The 19517-nt window shown below is 43.0% G+C and overlaps 1 protein-coding gene across 2 annotated transcripts in view; it reads left to right on the top strand.

The window, feature by feature from the left end:
• Positions 1 to 2124: 2124 nt before the first annotated feature.
• Ehd4 (EH-domain containing 4) overlaps positions 2125 to 19517 on the top strand; it is a 65089-nt gene continuing 47696 nt past the window's right edge. The window contains exon 1 of one of the 2 annotated variants that reach the window (NM_133838.4): positions 2125 to 2460. In NM_133838.4, coding sequence (NP_598599.2) covers positions 2225 to 2460 — 236 coding nt within the window. In that variant the 5' untranslated portion in view covers positions 2125 to 2224. Of the gene's footprint in view, positions 2461 to 19095; positions 19292 to 19517 lie in introns of those variants that run through there. The other variant, XM_017319352.2, reaches the window with a different exon arrangement.

Genomic DNA, 19517 nt, shown 5'->3' with positions numbered 1-19517 from the left:
CTTACAAAAACTTGTTGCCTGTGGCTGAAATATCATTAGTTTATGTTCATTAGATAATTTTTGCATTAATACCACCGGGTCTTGATTTTCAAAGCTTTATTAGTCTTGAAATTAGGTAATATAAGAATTCCATTTTTGTTATATTTTACATTGTTGTATTTATTCTGGGAACTTCACATCCATCATGTGAAATTGAGAATCATTTTGTTAAGTCTGACTAAAACAAAAACCTGCTGAGGATTGCATTAAACGAATTGGGGAAAATTTTGTATCTTAATGTTGAGTCTTCTGGTCCACGAACAGGGTAGGTATGGGCAGTATGTTCAGGTCTCCATTTCTCTTAGAAATATATTTTGATTCTCAGCATATAGATCTGGTACATTTTATTTAGATTTAGCACTAAACATCTCTTTGTTTGGGTGCTATTCCAAGGCATGCAGATTTTCTACTTGAATGTCCAATTGTTGTTTCTAGCATGTAGATATATCTGGTTCTTGTAGCTAGAAACTTCACTAATAAGTTCACCTCCTAGAGACAGCAGCTTTTGGTCTGGATATACATAGTTTAGTGATTCTCCTACTAAAGGCCATCTTGGTTGTTTCCAAGTTTTAGTGACGAACAAAGCTGTCATAAACACCCTTGATGCCCTGCAGTGGCGGTGCATGCCTTTAATCCCAGCACTTGGGAGGCAGAGGCAGAGAGGCAGAGGCAGAGAGGCAGAGAGGCAGAGAGGCAGAGAGGCAGAGAGGCAGAGAAGCAGAGAGGCAGAGAGAGAGAGAGACAGAGAGAGAGGGGCAGAGAGAGAGGGGCAGAGAGAGAGAGAGAGGGGCAGAGAGAGAGGCAGAGAGAGAGAGGCAGAGAGAGAGAGAGGCAGAGAGAGACAGAGAGGCAGAGAGAGAGAGAGAGGCAGAGAGAGAGAGGCAGAGAGAGACAGAGAGGCAGAGAGAGACAGAGAGGCAGAGAAAGACAGAGAGGCAGAGAGAGACAGAGAGGCAGAGAGGCAGAGAGGCAGAGAGGCAGAGGCAGAGGCACAGGCACAGGCAGGCCGATTTCTGAGTTCGAGGCCAGCCTGGTCTACAGATGAGTTCCAGGACAGCCATGGCTACACAGAGAAACCCTGTCTTGAAAAATCAAAATAAAAGTAAAATAAAATAAAATAAAATAAAAATAAACAAATAAATAAAAAACCCAAACCAAACCAAACCCCACCACCACCACCACCAACAACAAAACCACCCTTGCTGCACTGGCAACACCTGAACGATCTTTAAAATGCAATTTTACAACTACTTGCTGAATCAGCTCTGCATTTCCACCAAGTTCAAGAAGTCATTCCCACACAATCTTTCTCCAAACTTTATGCAGACAAGAATCATCTGCAGGCATTTGTTGAGCTGCATCTCTCAACATTTTATTTGGTGGGTCTGTATCAAGAACTAGAGACCTGCATTTTAACAAGCCTCTTGGGTTATTCCTATGCAGCTGGCCTCATTGGCCACACTGAAAATGCGCTAACACTATTTCTCGCTTAGGATACACAGGTGATGGTCAATTATTTCTACTAGTGTCTAGCAGAAAGAGGCCTTTAATTGATCCAGAGTTGAATGGAGGCAGAAGTGTCTGCGCAAATAGATTGAAGTCCATTTTCTCTCCAATTTTTGCCAATTATATCGGTGAGCCTGAGTATCTTCGACAGTAGTAAACAGGGCAATAACCTGCCCCAGGAAAAGGAACTTGTCTGTCAACTTTCTGAGTTTTCTGTCCCCAGTATCCACGTCCGGAGACTTGGGATGAGTCGAGTTCCAGGAGGACAGCCTCCGGTGGTTCATTCTTGCCAGCTCAGACTTGCCCGGAAGCCAACGCCACCTGGCCAGAAGGATGTACCCGGGTAGACGCGCCTGTGTCACCCCGCCTGGACTACACCCTCTCCGGGATCAGCCCTCTAGACCGATGCCGTCATCAATAATTCAAGGATCGCCTTTCCATTGGCTAGAGCTTCCACCCAGTCGCTGGCAAACGCCCAATGAGGAAGGACCTGAGATCGCTGCTGAATAATGAGCGCGCGCCCGTGACGCAGCGGCTGATGATTGGTCGTTGCGGCAGGGGGCGGACCCAGGAGCGGGCGGCGGCGAGAGCTACTGTCGGGCACAGAGAGCGAGCGACGCGGGTTCTGGGGTTCTTACTGAAGTGCGGCGGCGGCGGCGGCAAGTTGTGGGGCGGCAGCATGTTCAGCTGGATGGGGCGGCAGGCTGGCGGGCGCGAGCGCTCGGGCGGCATGGACGCGGTGCAGACGGTGACGGGCGGCCTGCGCTCTCTGTACCAGCGCAAGGTGCTGCCGCTGGAGGAGGCGTACCGCTTCCACGAGTTTCACTCGCCAGCGCTGGAGGACGCCGACTTCGAAAACAAGCCCATGATCCTGCTGGTGGGCCAGTACAGCACGGGCAAGACCACGTTCATCAGGTAATTTGCCTCGTCGGCTCGCTACCCCTCCGCTAGCGCACGGCCTGCCCTCAGGTTACACTCCGAGCTTGGTGGCCCGTCGCCTTCCCGGGTCCCGTTTCCCAAGGCTCCCTCCCCTGAGACCGGCCCCCAGCGCGCTGCGAGCCCCTTCCTTGCTGTTGCCAAGGCCTTCCTTGAGCCTGTCACCCTGGCCTGGGAGTGCAGGAAAGGGAGAGAAGGCAAGGCTCATCATTAGTGCAACCTAGTGCTGAAAGTGATAATGAAGGAATGCGGCTCCTAGGTGGAGAGGTAACCTTCCAGCACAGTGAGAATGAATGAACGAACGAACGAATGAATGAATGAGTGAATGCCACAGTAGGAGTATTGCCATGCCCTAGGTGCCACGTTCCGCCACAGCGGCGGGGCTGCTATCATCCAGCTTTATGGTCTATAGGAAGTTAGCCTACAGTGTAGCTGCCTCACCAGCCTGTGGACTGAAGGGGAGTGTCAGGTTACTGTTTGCTAGTTTCCATTTCTTCACCCTTGACAAACTGAAAATATTTGTCACGGTCACTCTGTCTCCGGAAGCAATAACCGGCTTGCCCTGCAGTTCCAACCACACAGCTTCCTCTAGAGTGACTCGATGAGAAATAATTTACAATGAAACGGACTGCTTTTTAAATGAGGCGTCTATTTCCCTATCTTTGGGAAGAATCGACGTTCAAATCCTTATCAGACGAAGCAAAGTGACTGAACATTTAAGATCTGGATCCTGAGTTTTGGAATTAGAACACTCATCATCATTTGATGTTCAACAGGTGTTCAGAAAACTGCATCTGTCTTGGGGACATGCCATTTCTTTTAGGTATGACCTCCTTTTTTTCCCCTCCTGTGACCTAAAGAGTTCCAAAAAAATAGAAAAGTTGTCACTACAAGAAATATGTTAAATCCAGGCCTGTAGATACACTGTGAATGAACTCAACAAAGGCAATACACTGTAGTTTGAAATGTGAACGAAGAGAGGGGGAAAATAATGTTGAAATTATTTCATGTAATGCTTTTAAATTAGCTGAAAACAGTGTTGAATATGTTAACTCAGAAATGAACCTAGAAATATTACAGTAACTGACAGATGCAAAGGGCTAGTTGAGATGGTGCTTGCCTGTAATCCAAGGACTGGGGAAGCTGGATCATGGTTATTTTGCCTTCCAGGCCAGCCTGGGCTACATAACGCAATCTAGGATAACCCTGACTAGACAACAAAAGACCGTCTTCAAAACAACAGCAATAAGAACAGCAACAAAACCTAGGAAACAAAAACAAAATAAATGGCAAGCAGGTGGTACATTAAGGTCTTGGTAGTCGCAGTTGTGAATTATCAGGATAATATTACAGGAGTGAAGAGAGAACTTTTAAGCTTAGAGCAATAAGAGTATAGCATTTTAAAATGTACTGGTGGCAGATACACAGCAGTCCCACCATTTCCTCCTGTACGTGCCATGGGCCTCACGGTACCTATGCATAATTAGGGAGCCTTTCTTGATTCTGTACTGACCTAGCCTGAAGACAGTGCATTCCTCTGACTGTAGCCTGACTCGTAAACAAGCCTCAGGTAGGAGAGTACAACGCAATTCTCAGGAAGGTGGAGCAATCCTCTTTCCCCGCCTCATATTATTTTGTTATATTCTCATTCTTCTGTGCTTCAGTTTTGAGAAGCTTTGTGGGAGAGGGCTAAAAGGCAGGTTCTGAGATTTGACTCATGGCTCTACTTCTTTTTTTTTTTTTTTTTTTTTTTGGTTTTTCGAGACAGGGTTTCTCTGTATAGCCCTGGCTGTCCTGGAACTCACTTTGTAGACCAGACTGGCCTGGAACTCAGAAAGCCACCTGCCTCTGCCTCCTGAGTGCTGGGATTAAAGGTGTGCACCACCACGCTTGGCTTATGGCTATACTTCTTAAGCCCTTTTTAGAGCTGGAACTCAGTAGAAGCTGCAACCCAGGGAGGAATCACCTTAGCTGGGAGCTTGGGCCAGTGGCTTTGCTATTCCACAAAGGGCCCAAAGTGGACCTTGGGGTTAGAAGAAGATACTACAGACAGGAAGCTGGATGAATCTTCACTTGTGGCATCTGAAATTGGTTTTAGAGAGCAGTAGGGGGAAGTGATTGGTTTCCAGGAGGAAAACAGTAAACAGAGGGCACCTGTCCTGGAGACTTGGCACTTAGAGAGGTAAACAAAGGAGATGTCCATGAGAGCTGGCCTTCTTGGACCTTGCTTTAGTTAGGTCCTGGCTAGGGACCTGGGTGCTTTGCTTCTAGCTGGAAGTACTAAGTGTTCACAGAAACTTGGGGAAGGGGCTTATCTATGAAGTCACTTATTCTTTTCCATTTGACTAACACAGGAGCCACGGCATCATGGAGGGAAACATTCCTCTTTATTGTAAGCCATTCATCATAACCTTTGATTATGTGTCTTACTCCCACAAACTTTATTTTTCTCTCTTGTTTTGGAGAAAACAGAAGTCACATTATATGCGCTGGACCAGGACAGTCACAGAAGTGAGGCAGCTAAGTGTGTCCTTCATTTTGATGGAAAGTTTTCCAGGTAGAATGCCTGAAGAGCCTGGGGTAGTGAGAAAATCTGCTCACCCCTGTACAGATGCTCACCAAGGGGGGGGGGGGCAAGTGCCAGGAAGAGGGTAAATAAAGAGTGAGGTTGAAGTTAAATGGAAAGAACAGATTGGTAGAATCGCCTATAGATCTTAGCAGTGAAAGGCTGGAGGAAGCTTCAGATGTGGTAGAGATATTTGTCAAAGTCTCCTTAGGGTAATGGTTAAACGGCTGACAGCTCTATTGTCTGGTTATTTTATTTCTCAGAAGACAGGATATATAGTAAGAAGTGTTAAATAGTCTACTTCTGGCTGGCAAGGAAAAATTGTCCAGAGAAGGAGAAGGGATTAGCACTAGTAAAAGTGACCATATCATCTTTGATTTTCATAACTAAGAAAGGGCAGGTGTTGGGCTTATGTCTAAAACTTGGAAAGAAAAAAGTTTCATGGCTTAGTTCCACAGTTAAGAGCACTTCCTGTTCTTCCAAAAGACCCAAACATCCAGAAGATGTTTGGAGTTTGGTTCCCAATACACATGTCTGGTGGCTCATACCAGCCCCAGGGAATCCAATGCCCTCTTCTGGACTTCATGGGCACCTGCATTTACATGTGCGAACACACACACACACACAAACACACACAATTAAAAAGAAATTTATTTAGAAATTGATTTCAGAGGCTCTAGGGAAAAAAAGATCACTGGGTCCAGCTGCTATAAAGCAAAATCATTCCACTGTAAAGCTCGGGAGGTGCCCCAGAGATCTATTCAAACTACAGATGGCAACCTTGCTCTTAGGAGTTCTACTTCCTCTCTTGCTCCTGTACTTTGGCATGTTTCATATTATAATGAGAAAAAAAGTGACTTCAGAAACTATGTAGACTGGGCGGGGGCTAGCTCAGGGGTGGTACTTACCTAGCTTGTGTGACGTCCTAGATTCAATCCCCAGAACTGAAACAAACTAGACAGGCTTTAAAGGGGCAGGGAGCAGGGCAATAAAGCAGGAAAAGACACAAGCTGTGTCCAGATTGCAAGAGTAAAACTGTTGGCAGACCACATGGTGTTTTATATTTAAAATATCTTGACAAAAGACAGAAATCTGTTGTATTTGTATAAACATGAGATGAACAGCCTCAAAGTGACATTAAGCAAACTAACCTGTTTGTGATAGCATCCAAAAAGGATGAAGTATTGACACCTTGGAATAAGCCCAACAAAAAGAAAGGCAAGACTTCTCTGCCTGGAAAATTAGAGGCATCACTGAAAGAAGTTAAGGAGGAACTAAATGGAAAAACCACCCAGTACCTGTGGATTGGAGGCCATATTAAGAAGGCAGTGCTCCTGAACTGCTTTCTGTCTCGATGTATGTTATTTCGTGGCCTGGACCTACTATACAGCCCAGGGTGGCCTCAGACTTGTGGTAATGCTCCTACTCCTGCCTCTGGAGTTCTGGGGTTATAGGCGTATGCCACCATGCCTCGCCTGAATTGGTTGTCAGATTCAAAATAATTCCCATTAAAATCTTTGCTTTTTTTTTTTTTTTTAATGTTTGTTTGAGGCAGTAATTGACAGGCTATATCTATAATTTTTAGGATTACAGAAGACAGCTCTGAAAAAGAACAGTTTAGATTTAGAATTTATCATGTAACTACTGAAAATGAAGCAGCGTGCACCAGCAAAGGACAGACAGATCAATGGACCTGGGAACCCCAAAATAGACCTTCATATTTATGGTCAACTGATACTTGATAAGATACGAGTAACAGTTCAATGGAAAAAGACTAGGTCCCTCAACAGGTGCTGGGACAGCTGGGTTCTCGTGTGCACAGGCATTGAAGGGAGACTGTTCACGAGTACGCAGATTCTTTTTGGAGTGCTAAGAGTGCTCTGAAACTGGGTAATGGTACTGATTATAGAACTCTGAGAGTAAACCACACACGGATCTACATTTTAGATGAGTACATTTTCTAGTATGTGAATTGTATTCCAGTTGGGGTTGCGCTGTAGCTCAGCAGTAAAGTGCTTGCCTAGTATGCCCAGGGTCTTAGGTTTAATCACAAGAATTGAAAAATAAAAACAAACCAATAAAAACATTCTTCCAATATGAAGCAGCCTATAATTTTCATCCCCATAATTCTGTAATTAGTGCCTGTCAAATAATTTGTGCATCTGTGTGTGCTAATTAAAAACAAAAAGTGTATTCCAAAAAGAAAACCAAGTAGAAACGAGCTAAAGTAACAAAAGAACAAAAAACCCAAGGGAACTAAAGAGTAAATGTGAGGTAGCGAGTACAGATAGCTACTGTGGAATCCCCATGGTTTTGTTTCTCCCTGTACATCTTCTCAGTCAATAAATATTCATCATTCATAGTACTGAAGTTGATAAAGTAAGTGATGAACATTTCCATGAGTAAATGCTTAGTAAGGGCTAGAGAGAGAGGGATGGCTCAGTGGTTAAGGATGATAGTTGCTATTGTAGAGGAGCCGGTTTGGTTCCCTGTATTTATAGGGTGGTTTACAATCTGTAGCCCAGTTCCAGGAGATCTGACATGCTTTTCTGGCCTCCACAGGCACTGCATGCATATGATATACTCAAATTCATAAAGATAAAACACTCGTACATAAAAGAAAAATTAGTGCTTAACATTATTATGTATTAAAACTTGAAAAATGCTGTTTCAAATATACTATTTAGTGGCTGTGATCAATAGATCAATAGATAGAGTACTTTTCTAGCATGCAAAGGCCCTGGGTTTCATCCCTAGTACCACAAAAAGCAGGTGTAATGACACATACCTGTAATCCCAGCGCTTGGGAGATAGAGACAGCAGGAGCAGAAGTTCAAGGTCATTATTATCTGCCATAGCAAGTTTGAGGCCAATCTGGGCTAAATAGGACCCTCTCTCTCCTTCTCCTCTTTCCTTCTCCTTCCCTCTCCCTCTCCCCTCTCTCCCTTTCTCCCCTCCCTCTCTTCCTCCCTGCCTCCCCTCACATAAACATACACACATTTATATGTATATATAGTGTTCAGTAGGGGAAGGAGGTAGAAATGGTGAACTACAGCATTTTCAACAAGTCTCTGACTTGAGTCCCATGGATTTAAATGGTCATATACCTATCTGCAGAGAGACAGCGGACAAAGCACACAGAATGAGGTTGCCAGCCCCTAACCTATAAGGCTGAAGCGTAGGGAAAGGTGATGCCTCTGGGTGTGTTATCAGAAAAGGGAAGGGGGATGCTGAACAGGCAAAATAAGCATAACCTTCCAGAAGCCAAGAGGAGAGGGCACAAAGAATCAGGTATTTCAGGGGTGGTAGGGATCAAGTCAGAGCTTATAGGTGAATCAGCCATCTGGAGCCAGAGTGACCATGGCGGAAGCTGTGTCAGAAAGTGGTGATAGTGGAAGCCGGTGAAGGGTTGAGGAATGTGTGGGCAGGATCAAATATAGAAAATCCTCAGCCACAGGACACTGGAGGGGAGGAGCTACAGGTCAGAGGCATTGCACTGGCTTGCTTAAAGAGCATGACCTCAACAGTTATCAGTGATTTGAACAGGGCAGGCTGTAGAGAAAAGGCAACCGGTGATTGAGAACAAATGAAACTAGGGCTTGAAGTAGGGTGGGAGGGCTGTGGGACAGGTTAGTGTGTGACATTTGTGACAGTATTCAGCACAGCCAGATGGTCAGTGGCTTGTCCACTCACTGTATTATCAAATACAAGTGGCCAAGTATCACGACAAATGTTGGTGAAAAGAGACCTTTGTGGTGATGATGGTGGGTTTGGTTTTGTAGTGCTGGGGTTTGAATGAAGGTGGTGCATGTGCCAAGCAAGTAACCCAACGCCAAGCTATAACCTTAGCCCAAAGAGTTTATTTTAATTAAAAACAAATATTCTCATTTAGATGATTACTTCTGAAGACATTAAATATACATTTCAAACTTTGGGATTGTGAGAGAGAAAGTGTTGGTTCCTGAGTCTGACTGTATATCTGCATCAGCTTTCAAAACGAAGGAAGATCTCAGGGTCCCATCTGACACACCCTGGTTTGGAATGTGGTGGTCAGAGGCTTCCTCTAGTTCTCCTGTAGCCTTATCCAGGGGACGTCTGAGAACCACTGATCTGAAGGGCCAGCCAGTGGAATCCTGACAGCTGAACCATCAAGCCTTAAGAAGATCAGCCTTGATGCAGTAGAGGGAGACTGACTCCAGTGAACTCCCCACCTGGTCCTAGCTTTATCTCATCACATTTTTAGCAAAGACTCAGATGAAGACATAGAAATCCTGCTGGAGAGTACATGATAAATTACAACTCAGCAAAGCAATGGGTTTTTTTCCCCCCACTTAATGTTGAAAATTTCTAATATCATTAAATAGTCTTCAAAAGTAATTTCAGGGGCTGGGAAGATGTCTCAGTGGGAAGGCACACTTGCTCTTGTCAGCATGAGTGCCTGAGTTCAAATCCCTAGCACCCACATAAAAGGTTGAATGTAGCTCTTGGGTACTTGTAACTCAGTAGTGTAGAGACAGGTGGCTGAAATGTAGGCAGTTTCTGGTTCAGTGAAAGACTTTGTCTCTAGGCAGTAAGGTGGGGAGCAGTAGAGGAAGACTGCACCCCACCTCATGAGCCTTGAATGGTTGTATCATTCCACAGAACAGCTTGAAGCATTTGTTTTTAATCTTACAGTTATGCATAATGCTTTGATGAATACTTTTGATCAGAAGACTTTTATCTCCAGCTTTATTTCTTAAACTAGCCTGGGCATAAACACTGCATTCAAAACAAAACAAAAAACTCGGGAGATAGCTCAGGCTATAAAGTGCTTGCCATGCAAGCATGAGGATCTAAGTTCAACCACCAGAAACCACATAAAAATTTCAGGCATGCAGTCATGCCTTTGTAATCCCAGGGTTTAGAGGGGCAGAGACAGGTGGAGCTCTGGGGCCAGCCAGCTCACTCAGTGAGCTCCGAGCCAGTGAGAACCTATTTCAAAACTAAATGTGGATGGTCCTGGAGGAATGTCACCCAAGCACACAGGCACATATGTGCATCTGTATACACACACACACACACACACCTATGTATACATGCAAAGACACCTCACTATCTTTCCAGGGTTATGTATATTACTAAATTATATCTATCAGTGTCCATGAATACATACTATTTTTCAGAAAGGTTACTTCAATTTAAACTCCCACAGGAAATGCGTATCGGCATCCCATCTTTACTAGGCTGCCAGTAAGTTTGATAGGAAAAACATTTTTTTAAATTTGCTTTTTAAAAAGCTGGTAAGGTTCAGCATATAAACCGGGCATGGTGATTGCACGCCTTTAATCCCAGCACTCGGGAGGCAGAGGCAGGCGGATTTCTGAGTTCGAGGCCAGCCTGGTCTACAAAGTGAGTTCCAGGACAGCCAGGGCTACACAGAGAAACCCTGTCTCGAAAAACAAAAAACAAAACAAACAAACAAAAAAAAGATTGAGCATATAAAATAGTTACTATCTTTATTCCTTTGTGAATTCTGTGAACTTTGCCGAATTTCCATTTCCTATTAAGTAAGTTTCCTCATAGGCTGTTGTTTAATATGAGGTCATTTGGGACCTTTCTCTTTGTTATTATATTCATGAATTCTTAGGCCAGCACCATACCATAGTGAAACACTCTTTACTAATGGTAACTCAGATCCTCCTGAGTCTCCTTATTTTCCAAATAACTGTTAATTGTCATTTTCTTTCTTTTTTCTTTTAAGATTGATTGATTGATTGATTTTATGTGTGTACCCTGTAGCTGTCTTCAGACACTCCAGAAGAGGGCATCAGATTTTTGTTACGGATGGTTGTGAGCCACCATGTGGTTGCTGGGATTTGAACTCAGGACCTTTGGAAGAGCAGTCGGTGCTCTTACCCGCTGAGCCATCTCACCAGCCCTCATTTTCTATTTCTTGTTGAGAACTTTTAAATCACATTGTTAGGTGCTTCCTTGAAAAATCTCACTGGGATCCATTTGTGTGAGAACTGTATTTTATCTAAGTGAGATTTTTGTGTCTGCTGTTCCCAAGCAGAAACTGCCCTGCTTTGACTGGGGCCTTCCCTCATCTGTCTGTAAAGGCGGCTGCTTTACTGCTCCAGCCCTCTGCAGCTCTTAGGACTATTCTAGCTACTTCAGCTGCTGCTGCTGCTGCTGCTGCTGTAAAAGATTTTTTTCCTTTATGTTATTTATGGTCTGCAATCACTAGTACATAAGATAGCTATCAAGGTTTTGGTTTTATTCTGGTCATTTGGCTGAAGGAGTATTCCAACATCTTCTGAGTAGAGTGCCCTGCGTTTTTCTGCTTGTATCAATTACACTTGAAATTACATTTTCTCCTCTTGTTGTTCATATCTTATTGAACTGAGAATGGGACATTCTTGTCAAAACTATCATTAGGGTGACATTTTCTTTGTTATTTTACCTAAAGTAGTCACATGAAGAGTTTTTTTCCCCATTATTAACTTTTAAAGAATTTTATTTAGCTGAGTGTGGTAACATACACCTTTAATCCCAAAGTCCAGAGGCAGAGTTAGGTGGATCTCTATAAGTTTGAGGCCAGTCTGGTATGCATATATGCATAGAATGTTCCTGCCAGCTACAGTAGCATAGTGAGACTGTGTGTGTGTGTGTGTGTGTGTGTATTTATATATTTATAGTTATATACTTCTATTAGAGGCAAAACAGAATGTCTGACAAAATTTAAATACTACTTGTGGTTCCTTTATACCTGTGCTGTGTAGAATGCAATTATTAGAGAGCATCAGTATTCATAGAAAAAGTGTTAAACTTTTCAGAAAATCCTGTATTTTGCATAGCCCTCATGAAGAACTATAGTGCTCAAAGAGCAAAGAATTTATAGACTTAGGAAAGTCTGTCAGATCTATAAGTTACAAATCATAACATCAAAACAAATGAATGTTCATTGTATGCTTGAATGAAAAACTTGAAAAATGAACAGTGCAGTGAATTTGATTCCGAGAGATTTCTCCACCGTCCTGAAAGCATGGAAGGAAGGCTCGGGTGGTGATGCTGTGTGGACAGCAGTTGTTCAAAGCACAGCTCAGCGTCAAGTAGTTTGAATTCCACTGAGAGCTGGAAGGCCCATCAGAGGGGTAAGATTTCACCCAGCAAATTCCAGTCTTTTGGCTCAACATGTTAATGTCCATTCCATTGCTAGGCACAGCAATTTCTAGAATAATATCACCTACATACCCAATCCTAATGATAATATGGCAGCTTTCATGCTTAAGAAAGACAGTTTTGCAAGGCATGGTGACATACACCTTTAATCCCAGCACTGGGGAGGCAGAGGCAGGCAGCTCTCTGTGAACTCAAGGCCAGTCTGATCTATTTAGCAACTTCCAGAACAGCCAGGAATATATAGTGACCCTTCCCCATCCCCAAAACAAAATAAAACAAAAAGCAATAATAAAACAGAAGTTTAAAACCACAAAAATAAATAAAAGGATAATGGAGATCAGATTTGATTATTGATTTACAGACTGATTTGTATGTCAGGGACTAAGCCCACAGTTTCATACATGCTAAGCACCTGCTCTACCACTGAACTGCTTCCCCTGGCCTGAGTAATGAAAACTATGTAGCTGCCTAGCAGCTAGGAAATGGCAAACTAAATTGATACTACCTTAGAAAGGTTAGAGCCATTAAGCTGAGAATGATGACTTGTGTGAAATCCTAGCACCTAGAGGGCTGAGACAGTAAGATTGCTGTGAGTGGCCAGCCTGAGCTACAGAGTTAAATTCAAATAAACAAAACAAAACTCAAACAAAATAAAACTCAAATAATAATAATATACTCAAAAACTCAAATAATAATAATAAACTCAAATAAACAAAACAAATGGTCTTTTTAGTGGCATAGAAAAACTAATGGTGAAAAAGAAAAAAATATTAGATAGAATATATCAAAATGTTAAAAATAGCCATGGTGCTGGAGAGATGGCTCATTGGTTAAGAACACTGCCTGCTTGTCCGGAGGACCTGCGTTCATTTCTCAGCACCCACTTGGCAGCTCTCACCAGTTTGTAACTCCAGTTCCAGGATCGGTGCCTCCTTGGACACCAAGCACTCAAGTGGTGCACAGACATACTTTCAGGCAAAACACCCATACACATGAATTAAAACTAACAAACAAACATATTATTTCTAGTGTGGCATGGTGAGGCCACCTGGAATTTTAGCACCAGGGAGGATGAGCCACTAGGATTGCTGTAAATCAGAGCCTAGTCTGGCTACATAATGAGACCTGATCTCAAAAACAAAACAAAATAATTTTCAGTTCAAGACAAGTCAGAATGGTAGGAGTCTTTCTTTCTAATCCCTGCCCTTGTGAAATAATGGGTCAAATATTAGCAATGAAAACATGAGAATCCAAATAGTTATTATAAATTGAAATGTCTTAAGACTTGTTCTTCTGAGTTAAAAATGAAATGTCTCCACTGATCTCAAGATTGTATTTCCTATTATGTTTCTTTCACACTACATAATTGAAAACTTAAGCATGTAGAGGGAGTGAGGTCCTTGTGCACACGGATAAGCACTGGAGGAACCAGGAGAGTTAAACACGCAGGTGCTTACCAGTTTTCCACCCAGAATGCTGGAATGGATGTATTTGGGGGGGTGGGGGCGCGCTTCGAAACAGGGTTTCTCTGTGTTCCCCTGGCTGTCCTGAAACTCACTTTGTAGACCAGGCTGGCCTTGAACTCAGAAACCCACCTGCCTCTGCCTCCCAAGTACTGGGATTAAAGGTATGCGCCAACCACGTCAGGCTGAATGGATGTATTTTATAACCTGATGATCTTTGCTAGCTGTAGAGTCAGGCTTCACCCAGAATATTGTTTGTTTATCCCAGACTTTTCTCCTAGCTCTTGAGTATGCTTTTCAGTCAATAAAACCCATCTGTGTGAGAGATATCACCTGTCCTTTACTGCAATCTAGGTAACTTCCCTGTTATCTTAGGGCAGACCATCCTGACTCCCGCAGGAGTTATGTTTTCCTCTGCCCTTCTCCCTGGCTTGAGCATTGTTTCTGAGTACACAGAACTTACCTTTCGGAAGAGAGTGTTATGTACTTGTAAAGAGTTCCCGTGTTAGCATGCTTCAGCTGTGTTGGACACGTGGGACTGAAGTTAATTATCAAGAAACTTTTTTTGAAATTGTGTTGTGCTTAAACACTGGCTCTACTAAACTGCTTGATTTATTAAACTCGAGATGTTTGAACCAACACCAGCTGCTGAGTATTTTTGAACCAAATTTGCTTCTTGCCTCTTGGGATTGTTCCTCTGCCAGCCATAGCATTTGCAGAGACCTCTACATTAGTAGGGCTGGGCGTGGTGTACAGTGGTACAGTACTTGCCTAGTACATTTAAGGTTTGGGTTTAATCCCAGTTACTACAGATAAACAAATAAAACCTTATTAAGAGCCAAAGGATTAAGGCAACTATTTGAGTTATTTAATTCTCCCTCTTTTCTTCTAAAGATTTTGTTGTTGTTATTTTATGTGTATGGTTTGCCTTTGTGTATTCATGTATTCCATGCATGCCTGGTGCCCTTGAAGGCCAGAAGAGGGTGTTGGATTCCCCAGACAGACAGTTGTGAGCCACTGAGAGGGTGCTATGAACAAAACCCCAGTCATGCAAAAACAGTAAGTGCTCTTTACCACTGAGTCATCTTTCCAGCCCCCAAATTAATTCTTTTTAGAAGTATTTTGGTGGGCCAGCAAGAAGGCCTCGTGAGGAAAGGTGCTTGCTACCAATCCTGATGACCTGAGTTCAATCCCCAGAACCCACACCATGGAAGGAGAGAACCAATTCCCAAAAGTCTTATGGCCTCCACTCACACATGTGGCACATACTTATACACAAACACACACACACACACACACTTAAATGACTTTTAAGATGTATTTGAAGCACAATAATGAATTGAAACTGCACAGATGCTGTGTGTATATGAATGTTTCTTTAAATACTTTGTTTTCATAAGCTGTATCTGTAGATTTTAGCTTCAGAATGTCAAAGTAATGTTCAAGCAACACCCCAAATATATGTGGAATATTTTTAGTATACATAACTCATTGGATACCTGCTTAATGCGATCTTCTGTCTGAACATTCCTTGTGACTCACAGAGCATGTTCCTGTAAATGCTTCCATTTGGTGGTGACTCAGCCTCTCTAATTGTGATTTAACTCAGTTAACCTATTTGACCTGTAGTTTATTCACCTGTAAAATGGGGAGGAAAATAGTGCTTACCCATAAGGCATTTACCAATTGAGACTATTTATGTAAAGGCATTTATGTAACAAGTCCCCCAATGTTAGGTAGAGTGTATCACTAAACAAAATAGAAAAATGTGAAAGTACCAACCCAGAGAAAATGCATGAGAAATAACCAAGTGACAAAAATCATAGGCACATGGAGTAAATAACATTTTTTTTTCTTCTTCTTCCCCCTTCCCTTTCTCTTGCTCCGGCCCTGCTCGCTCTGGCCCATAGGTTCTTTATTATTTGTTTCTTATTGCAGATGGTTGTGAGCCACCATGTGGTTGCAGGAATTTGAACTCATGACCTCTAGAAGAGCAGTTGGTGCTCTTAACCACTGAGCCATCTCACCACCCCCAATAACATCTTTTTTTTAAAAATGCTAAATAATGTTTTTTTTCCCTTAAATCTGTCTGAGAAAATGGTATTTGGGTTACAGTAAAGGGCTTTCATTATCCCAAGGGTTTTTTTTTTCTTCCCTTTGTCATAAATGATACTTTTCCTTTAAAATTAATTTTCCTTCTCTAGCCTAAGCATTGAAAGAAAAGACACTGTCTACATGCAGTGACCTCATCAGACCAGGACACAGAAAGGTCAGGTCTCCTGTCCACCCTCACCACTTCTGCCCAACCACATGTGGTTCAAATGTCTGTACCTTTTTATGTTCGCTGATGGCTTGACTCAAGACCTTGGAGCAATCATCGATAGAGGTGGCAGCGCTCTCTGAGAACACAGGAAACGGAGCTAGGTGCCAAGGGCAGACATCAAGCCGCTAAGGCACAGGATGCTGTGGAGTGGGCTGCTCTGCTCTGCTTGGCTCTGCTCCATGGTGGATTCTTTTCTATAGTCTTCCTGTTGCCTCTTGTGTTCCTTTTATTCTTGTTATCACAGATAAGACCTCAGAGTCTCTGGAATGCCAGCTTTGGTAAATCCTCTGAGGTCTTCAGAGAAGATTTGACTCCTGGCTCAGCCTTACACTGGGGTCTGTAAGGTAAAGTGACTGGGTATGTCACCTCAGGATCCACTGCAACTCCCTTCCCAGGCTCTGATTTTAGCCTCATCCCTTCAGGGTCACTTTTGTCATGTCAGACATTTATATCTTCGTTGTTCTTCTCTTTCTACATAGACATGTTACTGCCTGCCCAACAGTATGATGTATATCTGAGTGTCAGTTCACAAGGGAGAGAAAGAAGGCCTATAGATGACCTCCACAGGAGGTAGGAGAGGATGAGGGTGACCCATTTTAAGTGCCTAAACTGCTTGATTTATTAAACTCGAGATGTTTGAAACAACACCAGCTGCTGAGTACTTTTGAGCCAAATTTGCTTCTTGCCTCTTGGGATTGTTCCTCTGCCAGCCATAGCACTTATGTGAACAAGTGTGTGAGTGCCTTTGCAGTAAGGTTGTACCAGCGATTCCTGCAGCTACACAAAGAGGTAGATTTTATGACCCTCACCAGCACCAAGTATATGGAAGGTTTTAAAATTTACTAATATACTGCGTCTTTTCATTGTAACTTCACTGATATAAAACTGAACATTGAACGTGGATATCTTTAGTACCTGTAGGAGAGTGCCAGTGGACAGTTTCATATCCTAAGAAAGCAGTACAGTAATCCTTCCTTGTTCTTGTCTTTGTTTGCAAGCCAGAGCCTGAATGCTTCATCAAGGCCACAGCTGAGGGCACCCTATTCAAGGTAGTTCCTATTTGCAGTTCAATAATAAGGACTTGTTAATATTTTTCCTGGCAGGGTTGCTGCTGAGGAAGCTTTGGCTTCTCTTACTGTATAAACTCAGAAGACAGGAACACCTGCTGTCTTTTAAACAAGCTCATCATTGAGGTTTTCCTTGAAAGTCCTATTTAATTCTACAGTCCTGGAGGTGTGCTGTGAGTTCAAGTCAATTAAACATCAGAAAGGAGTTTAGATACCTCTTGACAGTGAGTGTCTGACCTAAACAGCCCTGAGTTGTCCAGTCTAACTATAGCATCTCTATGTTCCCACCTGGGGTCTCTTCTCACCAGCCCTGGTGTGGACCGTGGAGGTCTCTCCTGATGAGGCCTAGTGAAGGAACTGAGAAGGGTCAGGTTCTAAGGGGCACTTGAGATAGAGCTCAACTCTGAGGTCCCCTCCCCCAAAGCTGATGAGACAGTGATACCCCCAGTAAACATTGGCCCTATTGCCTTCAAGTGTCAAGTACTTGGACATGACCCTTTTGTGAGTTGGAAACTGTGTGTACCCCAGGAATCCTGCAACCCTAGAGGCTATTAGTTCAAAGTTTTTCATTTGCACAGTTGTCTCTAGTCCTCAGTCTCCCTCCCTGCCAAGCCTCACCCAGGCTGAGAGGTGTGAAGGTCAAACTGGACATCGCCACAGTACAGCCTGTCTTCCAACTCTAGCTTTGCCGTTGAGTGACTGGACTTGAGGTTCCAGAGGGGCTGCATTACACACCAGTTAGTGTGTGAATACATACTGGTCTTATGGTGTGGTCTTCTCAGAGCTCTTGTCTGTCTGATCTGTGTGGAATTTTGAAAGATTAAATAATGTGAACATTTCTGCTCCTAAAACTGTTGACTGTGCTATTAGGCACACTAAGACTTTGGCTAAAAAAGATTTTCATATTTTGAAAAACATTAAATAAGGATGTATTTTGAATCGATAGCATGGTCTTGCTTCAGCTTTTTTTTTTTTTTTCCAAGGAGAATGAGGTAGTGTGCCCTGTGTCCTTAGGGAATCTAGGGGATTGTGGGGGAGGACAGTGTGAGCCCCTTTCCTCTCGTATTAAAGGAAATAGAAAGTCCTCATTCCCAGGCTTATATCCTGGAGTGAGGATCCTGAATGTTCCTGCTTATCTGAGAAAGCCACTAATGCCAGGCCAAGTGTAAAGCTCTGAAGACAGTGCACATCTGAGAATCTGACTGCTTGCATTCCGTTTTCACTCACTCACTCACTCACTCACTCACTCACTCACTCACTCACTGTATAACATTAGGCAAGTTGCTTGGTCTCTCTGATAACCAGTTTTCCTACCTGTAAAATGAAGATATTATCACTCACCTGAAAGTATTGTAGGAACTGAATGAAACAATAGTGCATTCATAAGGTAGAGTACATGCATAAGTTACAGTGCATACATGAGGCACAGTGCATGCATAAGGTATAATGCATACATAGGACACAGTACATGCATATGGTTTTGTACATGCATAAGGTATCAGTGTGTGCATACATAAGACAATGCATTCATAAGGCATAGTGCATATATAAGGCAAGGTGCATGCATAAGACTTTATGTCTTTTCAGTAAATGCTAGGAGTTATTACCAGTTGATTTTTTTTTTCATGATTACTCTCAAATTACGGGACATCTTAGAACAATGCACCTATTCTGGATCTCTGCAGTTTCACAGAAATGTAAAAACTTTGGGTAAAGTTAAAAGTAGCACCCCGGACAGTGGTGGCCCACGTCTTTAATTCCAGCACTTGGGAGGCAGAGGCAGGCGGATTTCTGAGTTCAAGGCCAGCCTGGTCTGCAGAGTGAGTTCCAGGACAGCCAGGGCTACACAGAGAAACCCTGTCTTGAAAAACAAACAAACAAACAAACAAAAAGTTAAAAGTAGCAATGATAGAAAAAAAGGGTTTCGGGTAAAGCCTACTAATATTGCTTAATTTTCATTTTGTTTACATAAGAAAGAAGTTTCACTTCTCCTCATAGTGATGGCAAATTGTGTTTGGCATTTGACTTTTAGTTCTCTCTTTCTATCCCCAGAAATAGTCACAGGCTACATTTGACTCGTCAGGATTTATAGAAGCAAGGATGGTTTAGTGTTGGAGTAGGGAGCTACAGAAACTCCCTCCCCTGACCCTAGTCATTCCCTGCTTATTCCCAGGACGCCTGACATACAGTGACGGCAACTTACACACGGTGCCTGGGAACCATAGAGAAGGTGCTATCCATGCAGGCCAGGGACACTTTTCTAAGGGGTTGTGAGTTCAGCAGTAGTCCAGAACGTGTAGGAATGGTGAGGTAACTGGGTAATGCCTCTCCTAAGTTGGCATCTATTATGTCAGTGGGACCTCAGATATCTACTTTTGGTTTTGGGTTGTTCTGATTTTTGAGACAGGGCCTCATGTAACCTAGGTTCGCTTCAAACTTGTATATAATAAAGAATG

This window comes from Mus musculus, chromosome 2, assembly GCF_000001635.26.
Source record: "Mus musculus strain C57BL/6J chromosome 2, GRCm38.p6 C57BL/6J".
Taxonomy (NCBI): domain Eukaryota; kingdom Metazoa; phylum Chordata; class Mammalia; order Rodentia; family Muridae; genus Mus; species Mus musculus.
The sequence above is the reverse complement of the archived record's forward strand: the minus strand, read 5'-3'. Positions and strand labels throughout refer to the sequence as shown.